The 21,173-nt window shown below is 37.8% G+C and overlaps 2 protein-coding genes across 2 annotated transcripts in view; both read right to left on the bottom strand.

Annotated features, from left to right (window-relative positions):
* Positions 1-10,880: 10,880 nt before the first annotated feature.
* Positions 10,881-18,423, bottom strand: epas1a (endothelial PAS domain protein 1a). The gene is made up of 8 exons (XM_037690923.1): positions 18,398-18,423; positions 17,520-17,686; positions 15,875-16,104; positions 15,039-15,123; positions 14,836-14,936; positions 14,595-14,758; positions 11,149-11,255; positions 10,881-11,077 (listed from the first exon to the last, which is right to left on the bottom strand). Exons 1-8 carry the CDS (start codon positions 18,421-18,423, stop codon positions 10,881-10,883), a joined length of 1,077 nt encoding a protein of 358 aa, XP_037546851.1.
* Positions 18,424-19,932: 1,509 nt separating this feature from the next.
* The window catches only part of prkcea (protein kinase C, epsilon a), a 74,263-nt gene continuing 73,022 nt past the window's right edge, over positions 19,933-21,173 (bottom strand). The window contains exon 15 of the mRNA XM_037691505.1: positions 19,933-20,382. Coding sequence (XP_037547433.1) covers positions 20,233-20,382 — 150 coding nt within the window. The 3' untranslated portion in view covers positions 19,933-20,232. The remainder of the gene's footprint in view (positions 20,383-21,173) is intronic.

Below are 21,173 nucleotides of genomic sequence, written 5' to 3'. Positions count from 1 at the left end.
TATATATATATATATATACATATATATAATTTTCTGTGATTCATCCATCCGCCCATCCATTGTCTGTCCAGGGTGAATTATGGTACCTATTGACCTATTCCAGTCAATGGGCAAAAGGCAGGACTCTGTGTTTTCCAGTCCCCATTCCATACTTTTCTTTTCTAGAGAAACTGGGGGAAAGCAACATATGCACAGGGAGGACATGACACCCCCCTCCCCCCCCCTCCCCAGCCCGCCACACACACAACACACACACACAAAATCTGAACATCTTAGAGTTGAAAAAGAGATGTTCTTTTTTTGTGTGGCACGGTGGCGCAGTTGGTAGAACTGCCGCCTCTCAGCAAGGTCACCGGCTCGACCACAGGTGGGCCTTTCTGGGTGGAGTTTGCATGTTCTCTCCGTGCATGCATGGGTTTTCTTCGGGTACTCTGGTTTCCTCCCATAGACCCAAAACATGTAAAACATGCATGTTAAGCTGATTGGTAACTTTAAATTGTTCCTAGGTGTGAGTGAAAGAGTGAATGGTTTGTCTCTGTTGCCATGTGACAGACTTGTGTCCTATCCAGGGTGTCCCCTGTCTCTCACACAGTCATGACTGGACATGGGCAACAATGACCCCCATGACCCAAAAGGGAAGAAGCAGGTAAAAGATAATGGATGGATGGATGTTGCATTCGCTTGCACCTCACAAGTGGGAATCCAAACACTTGTGTGTTGTTTTGCTATAACCAGCTCTTATTATCACATCAAAGGTTAAGTATGTTGCTTAAATGAATAAAATGAAATGAAGCAATAAACGTGTTTAAGTAGGTTGCCTTATTAACAAATTTAGAACATTTTACTTATTTATTGTTCTTTAATTAATTTCCCCAACTGGAAGTTATTTTACTTCCACTTTATATTTATCACCAAACAAAACAAATTATGACGAGACACAAAGGCTGTGCTTTAAGTACCAGAAGCTCACACATAATCTTTTTTATTATTATTATTATAACATTCAGTTGTGTGGTAAATACCTGAAGATGAATGATGATAGTTCTCATTTATGCATTAATAAACCATATCAGTATAGATATTTAATGCAGAAGCTTGTTAATGCGCACCAGCCTGGTCATTCATTAGCTTTGTTATGGCAACCACAGCCGAACAGTTGTGTACTTTGTGGTTTGGTCAAAGGGTTGGGTGAATGGGACCAATGTGAAATGAGAGAGAGATGGCAACTCAGATATGCTGAAAGAAAAAGACCCATTACACTCACAACAGTCATTAACTTCTTTAATAATCAGTAAAAGAGCTGACCTGGAGAAAAACAGTGCAACTTTGAATAAGACAAGATAACTGTTTGGTAAATTGTGGATAGTTACTAACATGAAACACATTTTACTGTGTGAATGTTTATAAAGCACACCATTGAGGCATGCAACTGGTTCTGCAATTTTTGTGTTATTTCAACAATTCACGTCAAATTGTTCAGCTCATTCAGGACATTCCTGCTATGAGTTTTGGTGTTTGTGCCGTTTTTATTTTTTGAAATATTTAGCTTTTTCAGCCATGTTTGTCTCATTGAAAATGAATGGAGCTCTCTTCCTTTGTGCTGTTCACAACCTTTTACTGCTCATGTCAGCTTTAGTTCTGGTTCAGCTTTTTTTCAGCTGCTTTGTGCTAACTTCTACTTTCTTCAGCCCCTTTCAGCATTTTTCTGGTCATGTCAGCTTTTTCAGCTATTTTTCTGATCTTTTTAGCTTCTTTTGACTAATTTCAGCATTTTTTTAAGATTCATTCAGCTTATTTCAGATTTTTATGATCCTTTCAGTTCTTTTCTGCTAAATTCAGATCTTTTACGATCTTTTTCAGCTACTTTTTAAGTAGTTTTCTGCCAGATCTTCCCTGTTAATTTTGCACTTTGTGATTCTTTTGAATATTTTCAACATTTTATGCTCCTTTAAGCCTCATTCTGCTAATTTCAGTTTATTTTCTGTTAATTTCAGATTTTTTGTAATCTATTAATACTTTCTCTGCCTATTTAAACGTATTCCACTACAGTTCTGCTCTGTTCAGCTTTTTCTATACACATTCTATACACACACACTATATACATTCTCAAATTCATCTCGCATTAACAGTTTAGCGATTAAACTTTTCAGCTTGGTTTCAGCTTCTTCAGCAGCTTGCAACTAAAATCTTCCAGCAATAAGCATTCACAATTTCACACTGCACTTTCACAGGTTATTTTTTTTTATTCAGACACTTATTTGTCTTGTTCTGATGCTAACTTTATCTTAAGATCTAGACATCCAAAGTACTTGGTTAGGACTAGCGACAAAGCTTCTTGGTTATGTTTACGCACAAATGCTGCTTGGTTAATTTTAGAATTTTTATTTTTTATTTTTTACCAGTTTGGGATGTTATGAATTGTCATTTTGTAGGTAGTCTGTCTGACTTCTAGTAAAGGTGTAAACAAGTGAGTATGAGTGTGTTTAGGTACAGGAAGTTCAACGTCTTCTATTGATAAGAGACAAAACTATCGGGTACCTGAAGATAATTTTCATTAAAAACTTCCTGACTCAGCAGAGGGACAAGGTATAATTGGGCATTGATAAGGAAACAAACAAAACTGTTTTCATATATAATACATATACAGCCATCAGACGTGTGTTATTTATCTATTTAGGTCTGGATTACCAGATAAAACACATCTGCTGTAAATCTGTCATTAAGAAATAAATAAGAGGCGATTCATCCTCGGAATGACTCGGGACCGTGTAACCATGCAATCTGCTTCCATTTTCAAAGCACAGCAAAGATAGTGAGGCAGTGCGAAAACGTTGCTCAACACAGTATCACTAATTCAAAGTCAGAGACGAACGTGCGTGTGCACGATGAGAGAGAGCGCTGAGCTCGTCTCTGTAAGGCCCTGACCCGGGACCTGCACCTGTGGACTCTGCACATGAGATAAGATTAGATTCATTTCCTGGGATGCAGGTACATCAATTCATATAGTTAAACACTTGAACAAATACACATTTACAGCAGCAAGAGGCCGATGGGCTCAGCAGGGGGGGATTTTAATTTCACATAAACTGAAGTAAATTTTATGGTCAGGTTTGTTTTCTAGTTTTTAGTGTAAGTGAAATCTGATGTCCTGATGTTATTACCACAGCTGGCGCTCAATCAAAGCTTTTATTAATGTAATGCCACAAGCTTATCTTCTTATTGTTCGTTTGTGCAGGGACCATAAAACATTATCAGCTCCAAAGTCAAGTCAAGGTGAAACAAAGGCTCATTTTACCTTCTTATTACAACTGAAACGTGTATACCGTCTGATCGTTCACTTGCCTGTTCGTTCTCTCCGTTCCAAATAAGCAAAAAGAAGTAAAATAATAAAAATAATAATAAGGTCAGGCGCAGATGCAGAACAAAATGGCAAGCTTTCCTTTTTGCTTCAAGAGCTTTCTGTTTAAACAAATCAGAAAAGCTACAATCCTAATTCTGAGAAAGCTGGAACTTTGGGTGACGTTTCTCTTCTACAGCCTGCGGGAATGTCTCATGCTTGTCTGATGTAGGATTCTAGCTGGTCAACAGTTTTTGGGTCTTTTTGGTTGGATGGGAGCAGCAGTGTTTCAAGTATTCCAGCAAAGTTCAGTCAGGTCAGCTGGACGTTTTATTTTTTAGATGTTTCATCCTTCATCCAAAGGACTTCATCAGTCTGAAGAGCCACAGCAAACTCAGTCTCACAAGCAGCACACTCACATAGTGGACAAACCAGTTTGCTGGTGATAAGATGGTTTCTGGGGCCCGCCCTCTCCCCCGTGGACTCCTCTGAGGCAACCACAGCCAAAGTGGTCCAAAACATAAAAGGCTGAGGCCTCAGAAACCAACTTATCACCTGCAAACTGGTTGGTCCACTATGGGAGTGTGCTGCTTATGGGACTCAGTTTGTTGTGGTTCCTCGGACTGATGAAGTCCTTTGGATGAAGGACGAAACGTCTCATCAACAACAAAAAAGAAACCGTCCATATGACCTGACTGAACTGTGTTGGATTTTTTTACCTGGATTATTGAGCATGAACTTTGATAGGTCAAGTATTCTGAAATCAGCAAAAAATGTATTTTTGTTATGTCATTAAAAACTCTACTTAGGGAACTCAGTGAAGACTTTTGCAGCAGAAAACACAGAACTTTCCTACAATTTCCATAAAATCCATTAAAAAAAATCAGTAAGAATGACTCTAAAAGTTTATTTTTGCTTTGGCTCATCAGAACACACATTTGAAGCAGGTCCTCCGTGCGATCCTTTCTTCTTTGCAACAACATTTAAAGTCAAAGTCTGAACTGTGCCGTGCCATTGGCTAACCACCTGACAACTCCCACCCAAACCACAGGGGTGTGACAGGGAGCTGGTGGTGCTCTAATGGGAACCTGCTCAGCTGAGTCATGTAGAAACAAAGTGGAACAGAGAGTTCCTTTCTGTCTGCAGGAGGATTATATCTAATCTGCTAATATCTGCTGTTTTAATTTCAGATCCTCAAGAAGAGACATAACCTCCTCTTCCTCTTCAACTGTGCCTCAGACCAAAGTAACTAGGCCTCTGGATAAACAAGGCAACAAACTTCATGAATACTATGAAGGGTCCAATAGTTTTATAAACTTTTGTTTAGTCTCTAATTTCTCATCACCACGTCTAAATACTATAAATCACATTTTAATTTTTCTGCTTTAATTTACTTTATTCCTTTGTGACAGACAAGTCAGATTATCCTCACACGTCTAAATCACCAGAGCTCCTCTGGAACATACAACTTCCTGAAGCTTTTCCTTCTGTTAGAAGCTCAATCTGTTTAAAACTACACCATTGTGTTAATGCTGATTCAGCATTTACAGTGTTTTTGCAATCTGACTGCTTTTTTCCTGATGCAAACTTTGTGCTATTATTTTAGCCATTTTGTATCAGAAACGTTCAGTTTATTCAGAAGGTGGATGCTATAATTTATTTTTTATTTATTTAGACTATTCAAAAGTATTATATTTGTTAGAAAAATAGGAATACATTATTATCTCTTCAGTTCCTTCAAAAACATTGTTTTTTGTGTAATCTGCTTAAGCATGTTGCTCTATATTCTTAGCTTTTATTGTAGCTAGCTATACTTTTAGCTACCTTTCTGCTATTTTTAGTATCCCCTTTGCTACTTTTAGTTTTTAGCCAACTTATTTTGTACTTTTAGCTATGGTTCGGCTACATTTAGTCTTTTCTACTTTTAGTTTTCTTTCATAGCTAGGGTTTGATACTTTTGGGTTTGTGTTTTGTTACTTTAAGTTTTACTTGACCTATTGTTAATTTTAGCTTTTAGTTGAACTTTTGCTAGTTTTAGCTTTTAGCTAGTGTTTTGCTACTTTTAGCCAGCATTTTGCTACATTACATTTGTAGCTAGCTATTTATTACTTTTGGCTTTTAATTAGCATTTTGCTTTATTTAGCTTTTAGCTACTCTACATATTTTAATTTTAACAACTCACGTTCTTGAACAAATTTGGGCAGTCATTCAAAACTGTCAAAGTAAATAAAGTTTCTATAAGTTATATTGTGACTTTTTGACAAATCGAGGGCAATATTATACATTTTGGTGCCATTAGTTGATCAGTAAATTGGCAAAGTTTAAGTAAAAACTGAAGGCAAAGTTTTTCCAAATGATGCTGTACAGATTTTTAACTTGATGTATTGATAGTAAACATGACCGACGCAATTAAAGTGCAAAAATAGTCAAATTTTCATATTTTAAACTAAAATGACTCGGAAGTTTTCAGAAATAGAACATGAGGAGAAGTTCAGCATGAACTGAGTGTGCAAAATTGGTTATTTTTTTATTTTTAGGAAAACGCTTTTTTTTTGTTTAACACTTAATTTCAGAAAACTTCTCAAATCGCTCAAACCAGTTCCCTTTTCACGTGAAGTTTCCTATATTGTCTCAACATGTCCAAGAAAGGTGTGAAGAAGCTCAGTATCTGAACGCAGTGGTCTTCATACAATCAGAGTTGCTGAACTCTTGTTTTGCTTCTTGAAACAAGTTGCTCATCTGCTCAACCTCAGAGGATTCTGTTTTCAGTAACTACAATTAAACACTAGATGGAGCAACTAGATCAGTAAAAAGCTGCTGCAGCCACAAGAGAGTGAAGATACAAATTAAGAGTAAATCATTCAGTAAATTCCTGTAATGAACAAACATTAAATGTTATATCTATATACAAGACTGTACAAAAGTATTTATATTTTGCATCAAATCAGTCAGCTTTTTTGTGTCAATGATTGTATTTAAAAACTGGCAGCTTTTTCTGTCCATTTCTTAATAATTTTCAGATAATTTTTTTTCTTTGTCTTATTGAGATTATATAAAAAAGATCTCAAGAGATGAACCAATGTGGAGTCAACAAATAACCAACCACTAATGTACAAACTACGACACTTTGTTTTGTTGCTTCTTGTCAAAATGATAGTTTTAATGATGGTTTTATGCTACTATTGCTTAGTGTATATTTAGTTTAAGTTTTTCTTAGTTCATACCTTAGATCTTAGCACTGTTTTTCTTTTACATTTTATTGTTGGATGTAACTGGGACCCTGTGTACATAATTTTGTTCCACCACATGTACCACATGTGGTGCGAATGACATATAAAGAGCCTTGAAGCCTTGAAAAAGAGACAGTTCGTTCAAATTTCTTCAGCTTAAGCTGTTAAATTTATCCAACGTAAAAAAAATTAAAAAAGTAGAACAATTTAAAGGAAACCTGAAGAACTACTGGTCACAACCAGAAGGAAGTCTGGCTGCTTAGAAGCAAATAATAAAAACTGGGTTGCTTTAACACGTTTACGGACCACCATATATTGTAAAACTCTTCCACGTGTTACTGACGCTCCATTTGTTCAATAAATAAATAAACGGTTCAATTACTAATATGAATATCTTCTTCAGACTTCAATGTCCCAGTCCAATAAACACCGAACAAGAGTCAATAACAGAATCTTTGACATTAAAGATTTGGAAAGTTGTTCCTGGGCACAACACGCAAATTGATTTTTCTAACACATGTGGCTTCGTTTAAAGTGAAATAAACAGGCTTTTAAAAAAAACAAACATTATAGTTATATTGCCAATAAATATTGTTATAAAGAAATAATCAAAAACACACAAATGTCCTTAACTTTTATGATGAGTTATTCCCACCTAAATGTCATTTTGATTCTACACATCCCATTCTGCTTTATCTGTTTACAGCTAGCCTCACGTAAATCAAACTAAATCAAAGGCCTCACTGCCCGTTTTTAAATCCAATCCAATCTTAAAACCTATCTTTTTTCCCCAACGCTTTTGACACCATGTGAGATGTTGATTTTATTATTATTTACTTTGATACTCCTTTTTTCAGTTTCAGTTTTTATCGCATAGATGTTTATGTCTTTTTAATTATTATTATTGTTTGTTTTTTTCTTGCATTTTATTCCTTTTTGTGCTTTTTAACTGGTCTGTACAGCACTTTGGACCTGTATGGTTTTTAAAAAGTGTTTTATAAATAAAGATGTGTTGGAAACTTACATGGATTCAGCTGAGTGCTTTGTTTACATTGAGCGCGTACCTGCATTTCAAACTGCATCAGGAAAACACAGTAAACTCTCTCTAACTGCACCAGTAACAGCATAAGAGATTTTTTTTTGTTTGATTTCATAGTTTGCAATTAAAAAATTTTTTTTGTATGCATATTTTTTTTAAATAAATATTTAAAAATGAAAAGAATAACAGTGTTAAGTAGCAGCTGAAAAGAAAACCAAAGGAACAAACACAACAAACAATAAAACCAGTGTGTTAAGTAATGACACTGGGCAGCTGTGGCTGAGTGGTTAGAGCAGTCATCCTCCAATACGAGACTTGGGGGTTCGATTCCACACATGCCAAAGTGTCCCTGGGCAAGACACTGAACCCCTCATTGCCTCTAACGTGTCCCATCGGTGTATGAATGTGATAAAGCTCTGATTATTCTTTGTATAGATCTAGTAGAGTGAGGGCACAGATTGTTGTGTAAAGTGCTTTGAGTATCTTGATAAGATAGAAAGGTGCTACATAAGTACAGTCCATTTACCATTTAAGTTTAATTGAAACCAAAAAGCATGATGTAAATATTTTCATTTTGATCTGTAAAATAATTAAAGATAAATAATAAAACAGAAATGTGAAGCATTTAAAAATTAAGCTCACCCCACCACTGTGGGTTAAACTCATCATTTGTTTAAACAAAATACAGTTCTGGCTCAGTGACATTTTACAGAGTAACTAGAACGCCCTCATTGAACAGCTGCTGCAGATGTTCAGTGAGCAGAGAAAGTGGTAAATAGGTGGGCTGAGATACAAACTGTATTTGACCTGAACTCACGCAGACAAACTTTTTTTTTATCACCGGTTGAGAATATCTCTATTTTTCTGATTACTTCCTTTTCAGTTCACCCCCACTTGAGTCAGTTAAACTGAAACTTTAAAGTCAGCGTGCGCGTGCATTCAGAGGTCGAGAGGTAAAAAGTTGACAGCGTTCCCACGAGAACGCTCCTGCCGAGCGTCTCTATTCAGGAAGCTGTGGCTTTGGCTTGCGTCTACTCACATCTCCTCATCAGCAGAGAGCACATCGGTCTGTGCGCGCCCTGCATGTGTCAGGTGGCCTCCATGTAAACCCCATAGGAAGCGAGGTCAGACCCAGAGAGGTCAAGAAAAAGTCACCCTGATTCTGTCGACACATTTCATCTGCCACTCCTCTCCGTCAACAGTTTGTCGACCACAGTCTGCAACTAAAAGTTTCAAGTTTTCTGTTCTCAAGACAGAAGTCGAGCTGCTGCAGCGATTATGAAACTACACGACCAAACTGAGAAGTGGGCGCTAAACCTACCTGAACTATCACTGCATTAATATTACAACATTTCTGCTTTTAATCCACAGGCGTCATGCTTAGTAACTTGAATTATTATCAAAATGCTTACGCAAAATAACTCTCAAGTTGTGCAAGAAGGACACAAAGCAACCCTTTCAGAATGAAAACCTTCAAGTTTAATGAAAAATAACACAAAGGCATTTACAGAAAGACGTGGAGAAGGTGTCGGTCTCCTCAGACTCCGGTTTCAGCTCAAAAATCTTTGGAACGTTTGGTCCAAAGAGAGCTGCGCAAACGGCTCCTCCACTCCACTGCAGCACACACAGTTAACAACATATTAAATATGCTATAATGTTACATTCCTCCACTAACGATCTAAAGAAGTTTTAAGTTGGTTTCACGTCGGATTTCTAAAGAATAGACTTTAAAACGTGTCATGAATACTTTAAAGCAGTGGTTGTCAAACTGGGGTCCCCGGGGGGTCCAAGAGCCAGTGCTTGGGGGTCCGAAATAAACAAACTTTTTATTGTTTTATTTTTTACAAGCACATAGATGTTTAACAACCTGTTAAAATACACCAAAATGCAGGAAATCACATTTACTTTATTCAAAATTTTCTGAGGGAGGACCCCCCCGGCCGCCTGCTATTTGCATACCGGCATCGACCGGTTTACAAATTAAGCCCTGTTACTATGACTACTGCTGCTGTGATGCTGTTCAGTTTTATGTAAAACGTTTTCTGTGATCATTTGAAGGTGGCGATACATCTATTATGTTCATTAAGTGAATAGGTAAAGTTTTAAAATGGTTTTAGATGCTGTTAATTTTCTCAAAACTGTATTCTTTGGAAGTTGAAATAAAAAAATATGTTCACTAAGTGTGTCTTGAATGAAAAATACCCCATGTTTAAAAGTATAAAATTGTATAAACACTATTAAAGAACATGTCTTAAGTATTTATGTTACACAAATATTTCCAGTGCATTAAAGAGACAAAGAAAATTATTTAATAAACATGAGGGTTATGAGGGGGTCCCTGAAACTTTTTGGGGTCCCTGAACCCAAAAGTTTTGAGAACCCCTGGAAAGTGTTTTAAATTATCATTACTTTTATTACTAAATCTAACAAAATAACATTTTTGTAGTATCAGATCATTTTTGGCACTTTCTTACGTTAAGCAGGTTGATAGCAGGTATTTAAAATTGTGTCGATAAATGCAGAGTTAACATTTTTACCACAACCTACAATAAAAGATGCTTCCAGCAAAACGAGCAAGGATTAAAAAATGGACCCATCATTTAGTGGAAATGAAATTTCATGGCTTTTGTTGTGATTTTCTTTAGTATCAGTAAGATTTAAAGGAAATTATGAAAACTTATAGAAAAGTGAAAATTCACTTGTAAAAAATGAGACACTTTTTACACCCAAAGTTGTACAGTATCTTAAAAACTCCCAGAATGAATCCAGAAACTTCAGAGAAAATCACAAACTGAGGAAACGGGAAGTTTTCGGTTACAATGCACTTTTGAAACATTTAAGTGTTTTTTTGTTTTGTTTTGCTTTCAGGCCAGTGTGGGATTTCAGAAAAAGTCAATCTGAGAGGAATCTCCAACTGCTACCAAATCTGACACAACGGAAATGACAAACAATATGTCGATTTCTCGTGCCATAATTTTATTCACTACCTGGCGCATTGGTGAAGCCAGGGGGTGGCTAATGGTGGCCTTGGCCAACATAGGTTAACCCACCCCATCGGCCACCCCTCCTCACTTTTTTTAAAGTTGCTCAGCTCACAAGACAGAGGGTATTTCCAATTTCCCTTTTTGTCCGTATTATCTGTTTTTGTCCCCATCAGCTAATTCGGTCATTTTATAGTCTTACACCAATAATTATTTTAATAAACCAATAATTGTCACCTGCAGCTAAAGGTGAAAAGGCAATAAAGTCTTTTCCCAGTCAATAATCAGTTTCTTTAATTTAACTTCAAAAGACGAACACACCTGAGGACATATGTGACACACAGGATGCAGAGAGGCTGACTGGCATTGGCTCTGGACCTGGACGGTTGGACACCGGGGATGACGGCGCCGTGACTCTCCACCCAGACGTAACCTCCGCCTCTGACCAGCATCCTGTACTGACCACTGACGGACTGACTCTTCAAACACACTGCAGGAGTGCGGGGGACAATCATAACCTCTTCTATAATTTGGACATTGCCTGTGAGCGTCGGTGCTTACAGTTGAGGTGATTTTTGTTCAAACAGCTCGTGTCCAGTGTGTGACAGAGATCATAGATGGAACGACCCAGCAGCTCCTCAGGCCTGTAACCTAAGAGAGACATGACTCTGCACACCAAAACACAGGAACAAGTGGACTTTTGAATAAAACTGCAGCATTTGGGCATGAATGCAGCACATAATTAGCTTTTAAATGACTGAATAATTGCAGAAGCAGCTGCTAGATCTACAGAAATTATGAAATTAAGAAGAAACAGTTGGGAAAGTTTAAAAAAGGGGAAGGTAAAGAACACGAGTCATAAATCTTTGCCTTAAATACATGTAATTCCATTTGGATGATGCATTGAGGTTTTGTGTTTTAAACACAAAGTGTGTACAAAACCATCTGTGCAGACCTGTCTTACATCACAGGTAATTGTTACTCAGTTGGCTTTTAAAATGGTGAGTGTCATCAGAAAAAACTTTCATTAGGTCTCTAATGCCCCTTTTCCATTAGTACCGGTACGGGCCAACTGGACCCTACTTGGCCCGGTTCTGAGGCTTTTCCATTAGTACCAGTACTTAGCACCTGTTATTATTTTCAGTACCCTTGGCTCTGTGGTTCTAACCCGAACGAAGAGGTACTAAAACGTGACATCAGAACACTGTCGGTCACTGATTGGTCGGGGGCGGAGTCGGGGGCGGAGTCACTGGATCCGGTACTACAGGTACTAATGGAAAAGGGGCATTAATGACTTGTTTTTTATAGGAGATAAGCTTTATTTTTCCTGTTTGCAATAATATTAAGGCAGTGCAGAAGGTTTGATGAAAGAAATGAAAAAAAGTGCATTTGATTTTTGTAAAATTTCTTATTTTTCTATTATTTTCATAACCTGGTTTATCAATTAATGAAAGAATAATTATGTTTTATTGCAGATAAAACATAAGGATTGTAAAAACTGCCAACAGAATGAATGAGTAAAGGTATTAATGATTCAATGTTTTGCAAAAATGGGCACAAGAGCTTCAGTTATTTGCTGTTTTTCAAGCTAAAACCTTTAAGCTGAATATTTCTTCATTACAGTACATTTATTTATTTCTATAAAAACTCATCATTTTCCGTAAACAGTGTGTATTTAACTTGTTTATAAATATACACTTGTTCATTTATAAATGTACATTTAACCTTATTATACAATCAATATTATGTTCTGATTGTCTCTAAATCAATTAGCTGAGCTGTTCTGAGCAGAGATGCAATTTGCAAATACTTTGACTAACTACAGCTGTTACGTTGCACACTGGAGCTTTTCTAGAATTGCTCTTAGCTCAACAAAATCTTCTCACGTCCAAACAGTCATTCATGTTTTGTAAAATAAATAAAAAAAAAAAAAAAAAGGATGCAGGATTTATCACCTGACAAAGATTAGGTACAAGGTAATGGAGCCATGGAAATATTGAAAAGAGAAATCATAAAAATTCAGAACATAATACAGAGTATAGAAGCAAAAAATATATGAATAAATGAGATTGGAAATACAGAAATTGTCCAAATCAGCATGCAGAAGATGAAACTAGTCAGTAAGATGTATAGGAGGTACCCTCTACTCTTAACTGAAACATTGAGTTGAGGTTGTTGGCTGTTACAATTTTACTATCAAAGATAGCACCCAGAGGTGGCTCTGAATGAAAACTTCAAAAACCCTGCACATCCAGAGTTATCTCAGCCACAACTTGAACCTGTCGTACTACATAAAATTTATTTGACTCTGAGTGAAACATTTGTGACCTCTGCTCCTTGCCGCCTCACCGTTCCACCTGTCTCCTTCTGAGTTACACATGTACTCTGTCTTACTACGGCTAACTCTTCTTTAAAGTGCATACCTCCACCTCTCCAAGTTTTCTTCCACCTGCTCCCTGCTCTCACCACAGATCACAATGTCATTTGCAAACGTCATCGTCCATGGGGATTCCTGCCTGACTTCATCTGTTAGTCGGTCCATCACCAGAGCAAACAAGAAGGGTCTCAGAGCTGATCCTTGATGCACTCCCACCTCCACCTTGAAGCTATCTGTCACTCCTACAGCACATCTCACCACTGTCCTGCTGTCCTCACATGTGAGGACATGTCCTGTACCAGTCTAACATACTTCTCTGCCACTCCACTCCTCATGCATTACCACACCTCCTCCCTCTGCACTCTGTAATTTGATTTTTCTAAATCCACAAAGACACAACGGAGTTTTTCTGACCCTCTCTGTACTTCTCCATCAGCATTCTCAAAGCAAAGATGGCACCTGTGGTGCTCTTTCTTGGCATGAAACCATACTACTGCTCACATAGTCGCCTCTCATCTAAGTCTTGCTTCCACAACTCTCTCCCAGATCTTCATTGTGTGACTCATCAACTTAATTCCCCTGTAGTTGCTACAACTCTGTACATCAACCTTGTTCTTAAAAATGGGCACTTCTTCTCCATTCCTCGGGCATTTTCTCACTATGCCATCGAATATTTGAGTCAAAAACCTCACTGGCATCTCTCCAAGACATTTCCAAACTTCCATAAGTTTGTCATCAGGTCCTATTGCCTTCCCCATCTTCATTCTTTTCAGGGCTTTCCGGACTTCACCCTCACTAATCTTTCCCACTTCCTGGTCCACAGTTTCTATGACCTCTACTCTTCTTTCTCTTTCATTCTATAGCTCCTCAAAGTACTCCTTCCATCTTTCCGTCACACTCTCCTCACTTGTTAGAACATTACCATTCCTATCTTTAACAAGCCTAACCTGCAGCACGTCCTTTCCAGCCTGATCTCTCTGTCTTGCCAATTGGTACAAGTCCTTCTCACCCTCTTTAGTGTCCAGCCTCCCACACACCTTATCATACGCCTTCTGCTTTGCCTTAGCTACTTCCCTCTTTGCTCTTCATTCTATCTCCTTATATTCCTGTCTCCTCTCTTCAGTCCTCTCACTGTCATATTCCTTCTTGGCTAACCACTTTCTTTGAATAGCTTCCTGCACTTCACTATTCCACCACAAGATTTCCTTATCATCCATTCTCTGTCCAGATGACACACCAAGTACATTCTAATTCGTATCGGTCTCTCCAGTAATACTAAATATAAAACGGGTAATACTATATAGTTCTTTTAATATATTTATATCTATAATTTTGTAGAAAATTATTTCCTATCTCCAAGTATTTATACATCCCCTTAAGTCTTTGCAGGCACACCAAGTGTACTTGTACAAGTTCATTTATTACCGGTATGTTATACATTTTATCTGTTTTTTAAATGTGCAATACTTAACCTTTAACTTTTAGTCTTTGCTCTCAACTTTTATTAGGAATTTTATAGCAGTATTGATGTTTCATTGTTGCCTGTTCGTGACAGTAAAACAGAAATCTTGAAATAGAATAGGAGTGCACAACAGAACAGGATTTTATTTTTACTTGTGTGTTTATGTACCTTTGGTCGCAGTATGTGAACCTCATGTCCATGCTGTGCTGGCTTGTGAATGTGTGTGTGCTGAGGAGTGTGTGTGTGAGCGGCAGAGGGCGGCAGGTCAGTAGCAGACAGGACACTGAAGATGAGGCCATGCACATCTTCGCTCTGCCCTGACAGTGCAACACCTGCAGTCATAAAAGTGAAGCATAATAAATTGACAAATCATCAAGAATCGTCTAAAGTTTCATTATTTCTCACTAACCTTCCAAGAAGCTGACTTAATGTTACCGATTCTTCCTCTGTGAGTCAGAGCGCTTTTTATCCTCGTGACAAATTCCCTCTTCTGGCTGCACCAAACCTCGTCTACAAAGAAACAATTAAATGAAGCAGCAGGGACTGGCCTGTTCAAAAGTACCTTAATGTTAACACACACACACACACACACACACACACACACACACACACCTGCTGTCAGACGTAGATTATGTCTGAGTTCCTCGTGATCACATGGGTGAGTATACTCAAAAATATTGTGTCCCATCAGCTCAGTCTGTAGAAAAACAGAAGGTAAACTAGAGGATTAGCATTTATTATGGGAATGCTGAGTCTTGAGTGATTGCTGAAATTTTTCGAACAAGCTAAAACTGAGTTTTTAAAGCTAAAATTAGCAAATGGCTAGCTCAAAGCTAAAGTAGCAAAATTATAGCTTATAGACAAAAGTAACAAAAATGCTAGCATGTAGCTTCTTCTTTTTCTTTTAGCTGTTCTCTTTTCTGGGGTCACTACATTAAATCGTTATCTGCTAGCTCACAGCTAAAAAAAAAAAAAACTGTTGGCCTAAAGCTAAAAGTAACAAAAGGCTTGCTAAAAGCTAAAAGTACCATAAGATTAGTTAGAAGAAAAAGTGGCAAAAAGCTGGTTAAGAGCTAAATACAGCAAAAGGCTTGAAGATAGAAGCTAAATGTACTTTTGTACTTTGTAGGAGAACAGTAGCTTTAAGCTAAAAGTAGTGAAAGGCTAATTTAAAGTTAAAAGTAGCAAAATGGTAAAATCTCTAAGAGAAAAGTAGAGCCAGTTGGAAAAGTTTAAACATTTTGAAACCCAAATGTCATAACTTATTTATGAGCTGAACACTTTGGTTTAGCTGAGAATGGCTAAAATAGCACAAAGTATGCAGAAGCACAGTAGTTAGATTGAAAAACAAAACAAAACAGGAAAACAAGTGTCACTGCTAACTCAGAATTCATATTATTATTTCCACCCTAAAGCATCACTCCTGTGAGATTAGTTTTTTGTTTTACCTGTGTCAAACCCATGTATTTGCTGACATTTTCCGATAAGAAGATAATGTCTCCTGAGGTGGACAAGACCATTAGAAATCCCTCCAGAATCTTCAGGTACATGTTTGTTTCATCCAGTGACATGAAGTCATCCATCTCTTTCTCTATCTCACAAATCAGTTCCTGTCCTCCTTTCATCCCATGTTCAAACCTTACCGCCTTTCTGAGCTCTGGACTAATCCCAGCCGTTTCTGAAACAGAAGAAATGACAAATCTTCTACAAACTGCATGAATAAATAGTTTATTTCATGGGAAACTTCTCTGTTACCCTTTCTTGTTGTAGTAAGTATAAAAACAGGAGAACAAAGGATGTGGTGTATTTTTTTTATGTGTACTCGTACTCTACGTATACAGTATATGCTGAAGGACTTCCTTTGTCTGACACCTAAAATAACCCACAAGCCATTTTTTGCATAGATTTAGAGAAGAGTGCATATTTCATGGATCCGTATTTATAATTTTATTTATTTGCGCCCGGCGCCAAAATGCAAAGGTGGACAATAACGTTTTTGCCAACATCTGTAATCAAAATAACCTCATGAACCACTGGATGGATTTTAATGAAACTTTCAAAAGATTAGATACTTCTACAACTGATTAACTTTCTGAGTTTGTTCAATTTAAGATGGCTACCACATCTAATTGACTTAATCCAACACAAAAATGACAATAAATCAATCAGTTTAACAGATATTGAGCTAAAATTTGTTGAGGTAGTAGTCGAGAGGCATTCACAACAAATAGGCTGACCGTGACATCTCGTGATATTGCATGAGCTGCGTGTGACGTTATTTTCAGGTACTGCCCAAAACGGATACAACGTTGTCATTTCTCAACGTACGATGATCTTAGTTTAACTCTCCAAAGGTTTGTTTGAAATATATTGTTGGGACAGAAATTTAAATTTATTTAAGGCTTTGTAAAATAAAATAAAAAAATAAAAAAAGGAAAATTTGATGATTTCTTTACAATCATTTTTTTTAACTTCATATTGCTCAGTACATTTAGAGACAAATTAAACATTTGTTTAGTGGAAATTTCATGGTTTAATTTATTTATTTACTTTTTTACCCAAGACATTAATGTCCTAATAAAATAGTATATACTAGGGATGCAAGATATTGGATTTTTGGCCGATATCCGATATGCCGATATGTTAAAACTTATTTGGTTGATAACCGATACCAATACCAATATTCCCCCCCCTAGACCTACTTACAGAGACTACTCTGCTGTGAAATTAAAATATATTAGTCTGCATGGTCTTTGCCAGTTTGGCCTGCTACCAAATGCAGATACCAAAAAGGGGTCTGAAAATGACGCAACACTTCAACTTGGATTATGTTTTATGTCAAATTCTCTAATCCCGGCCGATATCATCGTGCATCCCTAGTATATATTGTAACTTCTTTTATGCTTTACACATCTTTTAAAAAATAATCCATTATTTAACACAATATCTGAACAATATAACCTTCATCAGTACCTGCTTTATTCAGAAGCCTGGTTTAGTTTGTTCCACTTGTTGACCACGTAAACGTTAAGAACTAGTGTTAGCGGTATGGGTTAAACGCTTCCTTCACGCGTGTGTAGATTGTGCTGTTACCTTGGAGCAGTGTGTGCATGCGTATGTAGCTCAGGGTGAGGCGGATGACGGAGGGTTTGTCAAGTTGAGCTCGGATGGAGGGCTGCAGAGGCAGGAGGCGAGATAAATCGTCAAACACGTCCGACTCAACTCGCCGTCTCCGTCTGGCCGCCTCGCGGCTGATCGCTCTGCAGACGGACAAAACAAGTCAGAGGCCTCAAATAATGTTTGTTGAAATTTACTAATTTAAAGAAAAAAAACTCTGACATGTCATATAGATAAACAGAGATTGAATAAAAAATGAAATTATATGCAATATACATGTAGTCTTCCAACTGATTTATATCAAACTAGTTTGTATACTTTAACATACAGTAAGTGATTTAAATTAGAAGCTTGATTTCAAAAGATAAAGATGCTCATTTTATTCATTTGCTTTTAACTGCTGTAGTTTTTTATATTTGTCTTATATGTTCAGCTACACTTAAAGCCAAACAGCCATCCATATCACATGGTGGGGGATCAAAGAATAATAAAAAAATATATATAGTTTTAACTTTCAGCTTCATAACTTGTGACTTTTTGACCCCATCTGAAAGGATTGTAAATTATTTCTCAACATGTAAGGAAGCATCCCATACTTCCTTTTTCAAAATATGAGTTTTCTTTGCTTTTGCATGCTTATAACTTTTTAAAAATTTTATATTTCAATCCCAGGTTTTAAATGAGGATTCAATTGTTTCTTCCATTAATTAAAAAAAACTGATGTGGTCAAGATTTTAACCAGATGCCCATTGTGGCCACACTACCAGCTTCATTGCAACATCGCCTCAACCACCAACCGCAGACACAAGCCAACCAAAACGATCTGGCAGACGGTTTGTTTTAAACAGATTTACCTTCTCTTGTCCTTGTCAGCTGTCATTGTGTCCCGCATAAGTCTCTAAGGCGAGACAAGAGGTCTCCTGCAGCACAAGTGACTTGGACCGACTCCAGCGAGCGTCTCCTCTCTCCTTTCTGCATGCAAATCATCTATCAGGCCTCCAAAATTGAGCAGAATGATAGGTCAGCTGGCCAGGAAAACCATCACCCTACTCCCTCCTTCCGCTCCTCCCTCTTCTCACTTGCAAACTTTTAGAGCATCACACAGACTTACCTCTAAGAAGCAGCAGCAACGCAGTGGAAAAAAAATGAAATTGAGCAATAAACAGATAGGAAAGAAGACTCAAAGGCGTCTGGGGTTGATGTAGACAGCTCAGTGTTTTATTGGAATCAGACCAGACGGGACTAGCCCGGCTGTTTGCACTACATTTTGGCACAGAGTAAGATAGTGTGACCAGGAACAGCCATACCCCTGGATGCACGAAGCTTCACTACACACTGACTCTACTGCACAGACAGCAACCAGCCCGTCTTCAGATCACTACAGTACACGCGACAAGTCCTTCTCCGAGTGTGCATGTGTTTGCAAGAGAGAGACATCAAAGGGGAAGGAGCGAGGAGGAGAGAGAGCAGAGGAGAGAGTCTGTGTTGTGTTTAGTGTTTGTGTGAAGTGAGAGGTAATTCAGCTGCTGGTTCTCCACATTTCATAACAACCGGCTGTAACAGACCTATAATGGTATAGTTATAGTATTATACATAAAGGTTTCCTCAAGATACACTTTACAATAATAGAAATAATAATTATAATAATAAAAAAGAGAGAGCAATAAGAAAAGCTATTTTGAAAGAAAAAAAAAGAAGAAGCAAAAGTGAGACAAAGCTAGTGGTTTTGGCTGAAAGCGATGGAGAGAAATGGCTGCTGCAGGTGAGGAAAAAAGAAAAGGAGCTTTGGTGCGAAAGGAAAGAGAAGGGAAACGACATAAAGGAAAATCAAATCCACACAATCATGCACACAAAATGTACATTCACAATACAAAAAAAAAAAAGAAAAGAAAAAGAAATGATCTGAACGACACCCACGCTCCATCACATTCACACCGGCGGTCCAGGAATCGACAGAAGCTAACAGATGGATGAAATAGCTGGACGCCGGAGTTTTTACTGCTACACAGGCCGCCTGTAACACTCTGCTCCACATAATTAGTTCAATAGCCTGTAACATTCAATTTATATACAGAGGATATGAGCTCAGACACTGCAGCAGTGAAAGGAGTATCTCACTCATTCCAACAACAACAAAAACAACAAACAAAAAAAAACATTTAGAGGAGAAAAAAATGAACAAACCTTAAAATATATAGATAGTCATGGTATTGCACAAAGAATATTTGGCCCTAACTGGTCCACGATAAGGACAGTAATAACACAGGTAGGGTGCTTGTCCATGCGCCACAACGCCCCTTTACTAGCAGACAATACCGACACAATACAGCCACTGAACACGGGCTATTTACAAGCCTCAGCACCTTCAGTCCACGTGTGTTCAGGTGCCGGAGAGAGAAGCGGTGTGGATGTGTGTGGTCTTGTTGGGCGCGCTGGTGTGTGAGAGCATGTCCGATCTGTAGTGTGAAATCTGTGTTACAAGTGTGCATATTCATATTCATCTTCATAGTCATATTCACAATAAACCCAGGCAACAAGAACAACACAATGCAAGTAAATAATATTCCAAAAGTAACAACAACCAATAGCTTCAAAGTAAAGGATTGACCCTACGTGTTTTGTAGACGGTTTTGTGGTTCTGCTGAGCCTAAGCATGCCAGGTTCAGCGTTACTGTGATAAGTGTGTGGGTTAGGTGTGCGTCTCCTCCGGGGCGCAGTAGGAGAAGTCCTTGAACTCCTCCTGGTTGATCTGTCGGATGATGGCCTCGTCTGTGGGCGTCAGCACCGGGTCCTCCTTGGTGAAGTCCTGGTCGAAATTATTCACATCTCGCTTCGTTTTCTGCAGAAACAAATACACAGGGATAAAGTTAGAAAAGTCACTTTCATCTAATGTCTTGAAAATGAAATCACAGCGACACCTCCTGGTCAAACAGGCTCACTACAGTCCTAATTTTATTAGAAACTTAAATATTATACAACAAGTGGTGAATTTTTGATGACCCTGCATGATGACAACAATGGTTTGCATTATTTACAGTCATCTGATACTAAAAAAAATATTGTTTAGCTTCAGAGTATCATGTCTCTATGAAAAGTAAGTGGATATCCAATCCATCCAGATGTAAGAGAGAAACTTTAAAGATATTGGCAGCACGATGGCTCAGTGGTTAGCACTGTTGCCTCACAGCAAGAAGGTCCTGGGTTTAATCCCCGGTTGGACCTAGGGTCTTTCTGTTTGGAGTTTGCATGTTCTTCTCGTGCTTGCGTGGGTTTTCTTCGGGTACTCCGGTTTCCTCCCACAGACCAAAAACATGCATGTTAGTCTGCCTTCAGGCCCAGGCCTCCCTTGCAAAATAGATCTGTGATCTCAGTGGGATTATCCTGATTAAATAAAGGTTAACAATAACAAATAAATAAAATACTCTTTGTCAGAGGTGTTCAACTAAACTGCTCAGGGGGCCACAGTTTCTGAAATCCAGCAATTAAAGTCATTATACCATACCACTTTAAAAGCACATAAAAACAGCAACAAGGCCAGCCAAAGTGCTGAAATCACTAGTTCCTAGAAATCACTAAAGTGTTTTATGTAAATAAACCAAGATGATCTGTTACCTTTGAAATTTGTTTGTG

The sequence above is a fragment of the Nematolebias whitei genome, chromosome 17 (genome assembly GCF_014905685.2).
Source record: "Nematolebias whitei isolate Nwh7 chromosome 17, NemWhi1, whole genome shotgun sequence".
NCBI classification, from domain to species: Eukaryota; Metazoa; Chordata; class Actinopteri; order Cyprinodontiformes; family Rivulidae; genus Nematolebias; species Nematolebias whitei.
The sequence above is the reverse complement of the archived record's forward strand: the minus strand, read 5'-3'. Positions and strand labels throughout refer to the sequence as shown.

Bases quoted from the DNA above. Each gene is read 5' to 3' on its own strand.
- epas1a (XM_037690923.1), bottom strand. From the start codon at position 18,423: ATGACAGCTGACAAGGACAAGAGAAG. The intron at 15,124-15,874 runs GTAAAACAAAAA...GTTTTTCTACAG, and splicing joins AATACATGGGTTTGACACAG to ACTGAGCTGATGGGACACAA. The intron at 14,759-14,835 runs GTTAGTGAGAAA...TTATGACTGCAG, and splicing joins TTAAGTCAGCTTCTTGGAAG to GTGTTGCACTGTCAGGGCAG.